The sequence below is a fragment of the Geospiza fortis genome, unplaced genomic scaffold (genome assembly GCF_000277835.1).
Source record: "Geospiza fortis unplaced genomic scaffold, GeoFor_1.0 scaffold5, whole genome shotgun sequence".
Taxonomy (NCBI): Eukaryota; Metazoa; Chordata; class Aves; order Passeriformes; family Thraupidae; genus Geospiza; species Geospiza fortis.
The window spans coordinates 1541092-1553693 of NW_005054421.1; the positions used below are offsets into that span (position 1 = coordinate 1541092).

Below are 12602 nucleotides of genomic sequence, written 5' to 3' on the forward strand. Positions count from 1 at the left end.
AGCTAGAAGAAACATGCTTCAGTCAAACACACCACTTTTGTACCATATCAAAGACAAATTCAATGAAAAACATTTTCTCTAGATTGTCTTCATTAAACTGGGCAGATGGCAACCAGAGGAACCCACTTTGATATATACAGGGGGTCGTCACCAGAAAGCAACTTCAAACACTGTTACTGTCTGAATATATTTTTAGTGACAGCAAACAATAAATTTTCAGTAAGGCAGGCAGACACAGACACTTTCTAGATCAGGGAATTCCTCTGGAGAGCGGCAAAAAGAAGTTTTGTTACTAAGTCCCATTACTGGTCTTTACTAACTCAGCCTCAAACCTTTTCCAGCCCAGATCAGACAATAAGAACAGATACAAAAGGAGATGGCAACACAGACAGAGCTACATAATATGTTTATATGACATAAATGTAAAGTTGAATGATTTTACCTACCATGTGGAGAATATATTCTTAAATTAATAGGAACTGAAGAAATGCCTTTGTTCATTCCTGTTACTCTATCTGTTTCAACTTCAATTTCCTGACGAACTTCATCAAAATCAGTGAATTTCTTCCCTTTGCAGTGTAGAAATTCAGCATACTCTGTCAAGAATATCAATAACAACTCTGTATTTCACAGGCTCGTTGACTTGCACACTCACTTTCAAGCCCCCAGTGTCATTCAGATGTGTAGGCACAAAAGTTGGTCACCATGGCTATCAGAAAAACATTATTATGACTGCACAAATGAAAACCAGCCCTCAACAAGAAAGGCTCAGTTAAAAGTCAAGTTGACTGGATATGATTTACTGCTCCTACCTTTAGCACATCATCTTCTGGAACAATTGAATCTTTCAATTAGATGCCATTTACAGTAATAGAATAGGGAACAGATTGAGATTGAGTTTTCATCTGATCTTATTTGCCTGTAATACATCCTAAATGGAAAAGGAATTCAAATTCTGTACCAGGAAAGATTTTTAGGATTTGCTTCAAACATTTACATCCCATGTTACATATGAATTTAGTAAAGGAATTCTGTAAATTTTTGCAAGTTCAAAATGAAAATAAGATCACTTAAAAACACTGTAATGTTTTTAACACAGCTTCCTCTTTTGCTAAAAGTGTCCTGTAGACTAAATATTAATCATGTTTACAAGTTTGCAAAAGTGTCTACAGAAATAGCTGTGATTTTGCTGAAGTGGGATGACACAAATAATTCCCAAGCCTTTAATTTCATATCAGTTGCTATTTTACCTTAGAAAAGCATTGACCAGGAATCAGAGACAGATAATTTGTTAAATCCAAACTTGACACTTAGTCCCTGTTTTGACTTTTGAATCCAAATACTGATATTAATCATTGCAACCTTTTTGGTTGCCTGCATAACCAAAAGCACATCCCAGGATTTTAGAACTGGATTTTCTTCCTTCAAAGCAGAACACAAAGGTTTATGTACATAGTGAGGCTGCCATCAGAAATGATGACATAAACAGCAATTCCAGACACCAGCTCACGTCCTGTCCCCAGCAGGTCAGAGCCGCAGGACCGGGGAAAGGCTGAAAAGATTTGTGCACATTCCAGTTCATTTCATCCTGCATTGGAGGCCTGATCCCAAAGCTCCCTACAGAAGTTTCTTCCCCAGAAAATGTTACTTAGTAACAAGCCCAGATAGCCAGAGCAAAGAGCTTGCTTGGTACTCAAAGAACAGAGCTGAGAACACCAAATGTGAGAATATGGATTAAAAGAGGACTTTATGCGTCAGTACTGAAGCCTGTTCTCCAGAAGTCACTTTGTTACTAATACTGACAGAGCTGTTAAAAAAGTAACAAATAGTCAAAACTACAAAAAATAGTTAAAGCAAACTGACAGAAAAAAAGGACAGACTGGAGGGGAAAACATCAAATACCCACCTGTCTATGCTACAATATCACAATCCCTCCAGATTCAGTGTGTGAGGAACAGGGAAACTCACCCTTGTTCAGACAAAAATACATCCTTTATTTTAAAAACAAGAGAGCACCAAAAAATAAGCACCTTATTTTATATCCTTTTTCCAGTTCTAGCAGCAAAATGATAATGAATGGGAGTTTTGTTTCATTATCTACTGTTTATTAAAAAAATACCAGGGTATATTGAAATATTTCAAAAAGAAAAATTACATGGTGCACAAAATAAAATATCTCAGTTGAGAATTTACATTTTTAAAATTTGTCATCTCAAGGCTGGCAAATAGATACCTAATGAAAAAAAGAGCTGACAAGTGGTTCATATATTATCCCACCTCTTCATGCACAACTCCTGGCATAAAACATACATATTCTTCTTAGTTATTTTTTTCTCTCAGAGGATCATCAGATTTTCTCAGGAAATTATTTCTAAATCCAGTAATTAATAGTTGGTGCCCAGCTGTAATCAGTTGACTCAGTAGCCAAGGAAAGTTTTTCTCTTTTTCCCACTCTACACTCAGTAATAAATTCACTACCTGACAAGGCTTCAAAGCAATCCAAACAAAAATGTTTGCTACTTTTTATCTGGGTTCATGTTTATCAAATCTCCTTGCTCCTGGTGCCATCTGTGGTGCCAGCAGGGCTGAAGGAATGAACTCCAGGGTGGTTCCTAACCTGTGGTGCCACTCGCAGCCTACGGAATAAGAATTCCAAGGGACAAGCAGAGCTTTGTTCTGCTCCTTTCAGCCCTGAGCCTGCCCTTGGCAGTGATGCCTTCAGCCAGGCTGGAGAAGCACATGCTTTAATGCAATCTTCACTTTCCAGCTTTCATGCACAGAAGAACATTAGGAAAATGTTTTATTTATGTTTTTGTGGGAATGGACAGAAAGCTAGGCAAGAAGAAGTGATCCTGCCTGACATCTAGCTTTCAGACATGGATTTTTGTATGAAACTGAAGTTACATTAAGAGAAAGAAAAATTAGATACAAAATTAAAAACAGTCCTTGCATGTATAGAGAAATAACTCCTGTAAAAGAATAACTCTTTTTTTTCCCCCAGATTCATGAAAAGCACTTTGGATAACATAAAATTAAAAGGCTACCAGAGCATAGTTCCTTCAGTGCATCCACAAGTGATGAATTATCTCTTCTGTTTTGATTAAATTAGACAAATCATACAAACTAGTGATATGGGATCACATATTTTCAAATGTTCCTTATTTTTCCTGACAGTTATATCTCTGTTAGCCTTTATGATTTAATCTAGCACAATGATATATTGTTATGAGCACTAAACAGCCATTGCTATTCTCAAACTATTTAAATTATATGAACACTTGAGATATTTCATAAATTTGTCTCTAAGCTAAAGAGAGCCAAATGACAAGGATCAGCCCTTAGGAGTACATAAGGGATGTTTTGGAAAACATCCTTGATCCACATCAGGCTGAGCCCAAGAGCTTACAAAGCCCAAAGATTTTACTCTGTACAGAATAATCTGTTACTTGAGGTCAGGAATTTGCCAGGATCAGAGACCTGGATTCAGAGCTGCTCCCAAACTGATTTCAAGCAGAGCTGCTCCAAGTTCCTGGCAGTATCCAGTGCAAAGTACTCAAAAGGGATTGAAAGTGTTCCAAAAAGTGGTTCATTAAATTGTAGGCCTGTAGCAAACATTTTAAATGTAGGCAGCACAGGAGGAGTATCTACTATTACTGCACCTTCTCTCTGCCCTTTGGGGAGATATCACTCGAGCAACAACACTTTTTACCTTCAATAAAGAATCTCCCAAAGCCTCAGAACTCTTTCCAAAACAGTGATTTCAAGAGGATGTTTGAAAAACATGCAAATAAACATCAGCAGCCAAAGTACTTCACCTTTTCTTTGATGATGGACAGCTTTTTCTGAACAAAGTAAATGCAGTTAAGTGAATCTGAACCATAGCAAATCATTCAATGGGGCTGCCTTGAAAACAGAGGAAGTATAAAAAGCCCTTGTCCTATCCAATCTAAAATCCCTCTTCTGCTTTGCCATTTCTGGAGCTTTTCTAACAAGCTGAAGATGAAATACTCAAAACTGAGTTATTCCACTGCTAACCTTCAAGCAGAAAGGCTATAAGAAATAGAAGTACCCTGGCATTTCCTGAAGCTAAAACAAAAAATCCTGGCAATGCAGAGAATGACAAGAATACCATAGCAGAAGATGTTAAACATGGAAAACAGTGCAGATCTGATAAAGTAACTACCAAAGATAGCAGGTCACACTCAGGAGCCAGTGAAATGCTTCATTGGAAGGGTAGACACCTGTACCAGAGGAGGAAAAGCATTCTTTTGGATACAATAATCTTATACAACCTTGGAATTTTTTGTTTGCAGAAGGAATTTCCCTCTGTTCTTTCAGCCATTTCCTATGGATGATGCTTTCTATAGTTCCAAGCCCTCACACAGCACTCCTCCAGGCATTTTTCCCTAATTTTACAGAGGCAGAGCTCTCACCAGAGCTCTCTCCTTCCCAGGACTGAGGAAAAGCAGAACCTTGTAGGACTGCATTTCTGTGCTGCATCTTGTACAAAGTTTACTTCTGTATTTCACAACAGCATCACATCAGTGAGTTTTGCTCTGTCAGAGATTCACAGTGAGCACCAGGTCCTTTTCTGAAAACCAACCTTTTTCTCAAATACCAGCCTTTCAGTACAGAAAAAAAACACATCCCAGATGAATTGCTTCTTACTTTGGGGATATTTTTCTTCATTTGCAAGCAATTTGAATTCCAATTCTGCCCACCAGCATCTTTCATATTCTTGGTTGTATTTGTCAAACACCAACCTAATAAACACACTCCATTCTGTCATCCTACCAGTAATACAAAATACTGAACATGACCTGGAGGGGTGTCCCACTCTAAACAGCTGTGCATCCATCTCACAGGAGTCCTTGCTAAATCATGTTTTCCAAGATATTTTCAAAAAAATGAGTCATTTAAAAACCTTTACTGTAGCCAAGCTAAGATACCACCTCACCTCAATTTACAAGCCTGCTACCTTGTAATAAAAAAAATTTATTGCACTGATATGACAGGGTTATTTCCCTTGATGAGTTTGTGTTGGCTGCTGTTCATCTCAAATACCTTTCAAATCGATAGTTAATAACTACTTATAGATTTCTTTCTCTTAAAAGTGAACTTTGACTGATTCTTCTGTCCCTTTCCTTTATCATCTTTATAAAAATGAGCATACACAGAGACATTTTTCGATCTTAATGAGGGGAATCTATCTTTCCTAATGCCACTGAGCACCAACCTGGGATCAAGGAAACAAAAGCTTCCAGGCAAACCCACATGTAAAGCCAAGTATTTGTGGGTACCACTAATTTGTCCCAACATGAGCTGAAGTTCAAATCCCATTTTGAGGGTCCTGATGAGAAAAGTGGCTGAGCCAGCAAACCATCCTGCCAGACGTCAGCAGTCACAGGATGAGCTCAGATCACCCCTACAGACAGCAACAACTGGGAGATTTGGAGGTGGAAGGAACATGTGCAGTCTCTCTGACCTTACACAAACTTAAATTCAGGTTTCAGAGCAGCAGCACTGTCTCTCTTCCAGGATGCCAGTACTGTTTGGGGGATGAGCCTTTCCTTAGCTCAAAAAGGCATCACCATCTTTTTTTACCATCTTTTCCTCCTGCTGGTGGCACTTTTTAGCTTTTGGGGTACACAACTCAGTAATTTTACTGATCTCTCCAGCATCCCTGTTCATCATCTGAATGAGAGTGGGATGCAGGAAATGCAGCCACTGTCTGCCTTTCCTCCCTGTAAAGTGCCTGTTCTCTTTCCTGCCATTGGCACTGTGGCATTTTTCCAGTGTTTGTCCCTGAATACCTCCAAATGCCTGCCATCTGATGAAGTCTCTAAGATCATTTGTGTTAGCTGAAATAACCAGTCTAAATTCTTTTTATATTTCTTTTTCTGTTCAAGGATTGTTTTTGCCACCAGATGGCAACAGAAGATGGCTGTGTGTGAGGAGTAGGCTTGCAATACACAAAATTTGTTTTAAAGCTCTACAACCTCAACAGAAAAGAGCATCTGCAAGACTTCAGAAAAAATGAGAATGTCTTTTGAACCTCATGATCTAATTTCCACCTAGTATTCTAATTAACAGAACTCAAATGTGGGTATTGTAAATACGACTCATTTCTCTAACAAATGTCCACCTCAGCAAAGTGTTTCAAAATCTGTTAATCTGCCAAAGCAAGAAGAAAATCTGAAATTGCTCCAAAAACAGTTATCAAAATAAGGAAAATAACTCTCCTAGAGCCAGGATATTTCAGATGTAAATAACAAATACCAGGATTTATACAGCAGGCAATGGATTTTTAACAAAGAGAAGATCTACTACAAAGGCTTCACATATTTTTTGTTGGCACTGTTGTTCAAAAACAATGTACTAGCTAATCTCTCAAACTCTAGTCATTATCTCACCTGCAGAGGCAGAAGAAAGCACAGCAAGAAGAACAGATTGCCTAAGGTTATACAGAATGTGTGGCAGCAGAAAGAAAAGAATAAACCACAAACAAAACCCACAATAAACAAAAAAACCAACAAAAACACCAACTCATCTCTCAAGATCTCAGAAATTTCAAGTCATTACCTTCTAAAGCTTACTCAGCAGCACCACTTAAAATATCTATTCACTCCAACAAAAACTATTTAATCTTACTGCTGTATTAGATAAAAAACCACCAAGCTAAGAACTATACTCAAAGTTGTGAAATAAAAGCTTAGAATGTTGAAGAAATAAGTTTTAATGTAAAAATTAAGGAACTAACTCAAAGGAAGAAAAACCCACCAGCTCAGAAGCACACTCAAAATTCTTATCCCAGGTCATCTGTGCACCAATACTTGCATCTTAAAGACAATTTCTCACATTATCAAACTCAGAGAAAAATACCCAAAACTATTAAAGACTAACTTGTTACTTGCAATATTTAATTTAAAACTTTGTATTTGCCTTCAGTATTTCAGCAGAGTACAAACTTGCATGAATGTGGAGTGCAAATGCCATAAAGTCATTTAGGAATTGTACTGATACCACCAAAACATGGCAGTGACTCAAGGAGGCCAACAGGTCACTGCAAAACAGCTTTGTACAAACTACACAGAGCTTTTAAAATGGGTCAACAAAATTCTACAAAAAACAACACCCCATACTAAAAAATTCAAAAATTCTAAAAAATACCCCATATACTCCACATCTCTCATGAGCTGCATTTCTTACTATGGATTGTTCAATGTGACCCCTGCAGGGTTAACAGTTCTTTACCCAGATCTCTCAGATGCTGGAGGATCCCTGGGAACCCCTCCCAACCAACTCCTGCTGCATCCTTCCATGCCATGCCTGACCTAATAATGGATGGGCAAAGCTTTCTCTGACTCTGATGTGCACAAATGCCTCCTCTGCTAATTTTTATCTCTTAGTGCAGTGACTCAAATGAAGCTTTAACCTCCTTTGTCAATCAAATTCACATTCCAAAACTATTCTCAGCCACTTCCAAAATGTTGCTGAAGTATCTTGTAGTCATCTGTGCATGCCTGCATAGAAAGTGCCCCCTCTCTCCCAAGGAATACTCCAAAATTAAAAACAATTACTTTTAAGACTCAAGAAAAAAATCCTAGGATTAAAAATTAGTTTTGTTTACTACAGCAACAAAAAGCTGATACAGCCCTCTAATTATTCTGTAACATTTTGGATAATTATGGGCTTCATAGAAATCAGCCCAGCATCTGCTTCCTGTAAAAGAACACTGTGCTTCTCTAAGCAGTTTTCTTTATTTTCTTTTCTTAAAATTAGTTCACAAAGATAAAGGTGACTTAAAAGATAATGTTACTTGGAATTTCACCATCAAAAACAACAACAGTGGAACAAAGTTTAAAGAAAGTAACAAAATAATTAAAGCTTGCATTTTAAAGGTCTTGGCATTTAATCCCTAACAAGAACTTCACAGCATTTCCCAAAGGGAGAAATAAACCTTGACATCCAGGAAACACAAAATTAGGCTGAAACTCAGTTCTCCTGAATTTTAAAAGTTTTTTGTTTTGCTCTTTAAGCTATAATGAAGAACTAATTTTCAGCAGAGAGGGTACTTGTACAAAACCTAGAGGCCTACCTAAAGGCAGTAATACTTTGGGAATGTAGTAATGAGGAAAAGCAGATAGAGAAAAACCCTAAACCAAGGGACAGTGATGATTTTATAAAAGAGGTCAACACAGAGCAGTCAGGGTAAGTTTAGGATGGGTGTCAATGAATAAATATTTAACCACTTGAGGGCAGATATCAGACAGGTCCCCTCAGTTCAGTCTTTTTGAAAGGATTCAGAAAGCTCAAAGCTTTTGTTTCTTCTGCTCTTGCATTGTGCCATGGTGCTGGAAAAGTCAGATGAAGACTCTCCACAGCTAAGCCTCATTCAGGCATTTCTGCATCATCAGTCAGAGGCCAAAAGCCAGAGCTGCAGAAATGGCAAGTGTTTGTTCCTCCAGCTAAAACAAATGTTAATATATACCACATATAAAGCACTATAAGTATATGACACTTGACAATCCTAAAGTTTCTAAGCTGAGCATGCAGAAATCCTGAATTCCACTGTTTTTCCTTTCTCTTCCACAGTGAAAACACCATGGAAAATTTTATAGAGGCACTGAAATTATGATGGCATTTTAAAAGCAATAATTCAGGAAACACCCTGAAGCCCAGGCAGACTGCAGTCTACCTTTCTGCCGAACACTGTGAGGACCTTCAGGAAAGAAATACACAGAAAAACTTAATTACATCTCTCACACAGGGACAGACTAAAGTTTTACAGGCAGCTATAATTTTGGTTTTTTCCCCAGTTTCACCATGGTACATAATTCAAAGACCAAACACTGAAACTGTTTGGTTTCAGGGCTGGTTTGGATGTTATTTTGTTTCTTTTTTTTTTTACTATTTTGAGCAGAAGTAAATAGCAAACCAGTGATTTTTGTTGCTTGTGATATTGATTTAGAAGTAACAACACCAAAAACTGGAATGATGGTGAACCATAACTTCTTTTAGCTATGCCAGGGAACTGAGCTACACCACAGCACATCAAGTGCCCTGTGGAAGAGTACAGAGTGAATTCTCATGAAAGATCTCAATATGTCCCATAGCTTAATGGTACACCCAAAAATATTTCTATTTTTGACCAGACAAATACACAGAACCCTTGTTTTCCCCCAATCCACCTTCTGCTCTACTTAGTGCAATGAGCCCAACCAAAAAAGACAAGTTCTGAAAACAGCCTGAGTGGAATCAAATCTGTGTGCACTGGAGCAAGAGCTAAAGGTAGAAATGCAGCAATTTGGGTGTGTTAACTAATACAACAGCAAAGCTCATCAAGAAATGAATAAATCAAAGCTAATTTCCAAAGCATATTGCATGTAATGATGTGGGTTCAATTCATCATGTGCTCCAGGATTTAGACATTATCATTTTCCCACAATGGGAAATGTAGATTACCTGTTTTGGCAGTGATGAGCTGCAGGACCAACGGTCGTCTTGTCACAATTCCAGAACCTCGTGGAAGAAAATCCCTAGAAACATTGAAAAAATAGTTACTAGCCAGAAGTAATGTGCAGTTACATAAGATGTTGGACTAATTTGGAACCTCCTCTGCATGGAAATGGAAAGGTGGTGTGGATAGATTTATAGCAAATACTCCTATAAAGGAGGGCTGTTAATTTTGGTTCAATATAGTAGTTGGTCATTACATAGGAGACAAATGTGTATTAAAGCTGAATTACTGTCTCAGGGCATTCCCAGGCCTCCTCAAGACCATCACGTACAGCATCTCACCTTGCACAGTAACACTACCTGAAGCCATGGCCAGATTTGCCCAAATGATTCTGGCATCACTGCACATTCATTCTGAAGAGGATCTGGACACAGGAATACACATCACACCAGAACTCTGGACAAACCAAACTGGCAGCACTCTGCACTCCTCCTTCACATACTCAACTTCTGCCAGTTCAAATCCCCAAATAACTTTCCACCAACACATCTGCCCAAAAGTTTCTCAGTGAAAGCAGAACACTAGAGGTCCTGTGGGATAGAGGGAGAGTGTCCTTGGACCAGAAAGGAAGCAAGAAAACAAACCCACCAGCTCTGCCATATCATTATGCATCCCCATGGGCTTTTCCATGCCTCTAAAGACAGGGAGACTCCTTATGCAACTGGAAAGAAAGAAATCCAAAGCAAAATAACACATTTTTCTCAGTGTCTTCCCCAGTTGCCAGATCTATTAAACATTTTAAAACTATGAGATGAGGTTCAGTGAGAGGCTTTGAAAAGTGTTTCCTTCAAATAAGTATCTTCAGAGGAACAAAATTTAGGGGTAAACAGAGTTTCACAATCAGTGTAAACTCATCAAAATCCCCTCGTTTTTCCTGCCTCACAAGGGATGCTGAATCACTTTTCTGCCTGCCCTAGCAGCACTGCTAGCTTACCTCTCTGGCTCAGATGAAAAGCAGTGCAGCAAAGGCTTAGGGCAGGAATTCTCAGTCCAAGGGCAGAGCTGATCTGGGTCACTGCTGTTATACACCTGAGTGCCTGTACAGAGGTGAGGCAGGAATGTGCAGGGTCTTTGGGAGGGATGGGGAGAAGGACAAGAGCCAAAGGAACAAAGCACGGCCCTGGCAGCCCTTTAGACACAACTGCTCAGACAGGACTGCTCCAGCCACTTGGGCAATCACCTCCTGCCTGGAACAACCACTGAGGATCTTCACACTGACCCTGCGCTACTTAATGGAAGCCTGACTTTCACAGCTCCTTTAAAGGCTGCACTCAAACCTGTGTGGTTTAAAACAGGCCTTGAGGGTACATCTATGAAAAGTAAACCACACAAATATCCAGGATATTATTTGTGCAAACCGGAGGATGTCAGGTCTGAGCAGTCCCAGGCAAGGACAGGCTCAGGAACACAAAAGTGAACCTCTTTCCACAAGCACCAACAAGGTGACAAAGCTTCAGCAGAGAAGAAACACAGCAACTCTAGCTGTGATAGGAGTACTGAAGGTTTTCTTCCTAACATCTAGACATAAAAAAATAAAAATAACATATGCAAGCAGTTCTAAGGCTCTGAGGAACAAGACCACCCGTCCTGTGCCCCACACCACTTTAGAACTCCCCAGCTTTTTGAATGAAACAGTGTTAGTTTGTAGCCAAATTGTGTTTCCCTTTCTCAGCACCTGTTAATGAGTGCTTACTGCGGGATTACTCTGCAAACCAAAGCACACCATAAAGGGGAGGCTGTTCAAACACAAACTCACTCATTAACTTCCCTACTCAAACTAAGACCGGCAGGCAGAAGTACAACTAATTAGGAATTCAAGTAACCTCTAAAGCAAAGATACTGCAAAACCATCAGGTGCACTGATTTAAATCTGCTGTGATGCTTTATAACAGCTGAGACAGCAACAGCACAGAGGAATTAGCTTAAAGAGATGCCAAAGGCCTTCAGATAGGTCTCTGTCATAATTTCAGTATCTGCTAATGGAGAGAAAGCTGCCCCTCAATGAACACCTCCTGCTATTTTCTCATGGGGAAACAGAAAATAGTAATGGGAACATGGTCATACTTCTGTGTGCACTGAAATGAACACAGCCCAGGAGTACCAAATTAAGATTAAGATTACAGTTTCATACATTGGTTTTCAAGCATTTAATATCTGTTTTTAATATATATGTATATTTTCCCATCAAGAAGCTAAAATGCATTGCCACTCAGGACAAAGTGGTCACCTACACCAGTGTCCTCTACAGCACCACAAGAGACAAGAGAATCCTTTGGGGAGTCAAAGGCTGAAAAGATTTATTGATTTTGTGCTTCAGACTAAGCACATTCAGCAGTAAAAACACTGCATTAATGCAGCTCCCTGTGTACACAATGCTCACCTTTCAACAGCAAAATTACAAAGAAAGGTTAAGACAACAATTCTCCTTCAGAACATGCTCTTAATATGCTCAAAAGTGATGGCATTCACCTCTGTCCAATGAGCTGAACTGTTTTCTGTTCAAGCAAACATCAGCAGAGAGAAGTTCCTGCTTGGTGAGAGGGAGAGCTGTGCTCATCACATAACCAACACAACAGGACATAAAACTTCTGCTACAAATGCACATTTTTAAAAGGGAAGAAGTCAAAGAATGAGGGTAATGGGCTTCACAGAGAGAGTTCAGGAGAAAATTCTCCCCCACCATTTAACCACTGAATGGGTGTTTTACCTCTCTAAAACAGACACTGACATCAATGTGCCCACAGGGATAGGGATTGTTTTTTTTAACATTTGAAATTTCAGCTACAAGGCAGCGGCACCTGTGTACAGTTTCTGTACAGCCCTCTGTACAGCTCTCTACACATTCTGTACATTCTCTGTACAGCTCAAATCAGATGTTACAAATAAATACATAAACTCTACTTACAGGGAAGAAAAAGCAATTTTTTAAAAACACACAAATGTAAGTCAAATCTGAAAGATAGCTTGCACATTTTAGGAAAAGCAACCTAGTACCACACAGCAGGGAATCAGGTTAAATGCTGCACAACTGCTTCTGCAGAAATGCCTACTCTGACATCCACAGGACAGGAGGCAGCTCCTC

General features: G+C 39.1%; 2 protein-coding genes across 2 annotated transcripts in view; both read right to left on the reverse strand.

Moving 5' to 3' along the window:
- Positions 1-9541, reverse strand: part of DNM3 (dynamin 3) — a 155096-nt gene extending 145555 nt beyond the window's left edge. The window contains exons 1-2 of the mRNA XM_014309328.2: positions 9466-9541; positions 447-596 (exon numbers count right to left, since the gene is read on the reverse strand). Coding sequence (XP_014164803.1) covers positions 447-501 — 55 coding nt within the window. The 5' untranslated portion in view covers positions 502-596; positions 9466-9541. The remainder of the gene's footprint in view (positions 1-446; positions 597-9465) is intronic.
- EEF1AKNMT (eEF1A lysine and N-terminal methyltransferase) overlaps positions 672-12602 on the reverse strand; it is a 40995-nt gene continuing 29064 nt past the window's right edge. Inside the window, exon 8 of the mRNA XM_031061674.1 lies at positions 672-709. Within this exon, the coding sequence (XP_030917534.1) occupies positions 672-709 (38 nt within the window). The remainder of the gene's footprint in view (positions 710-12602) is intronic.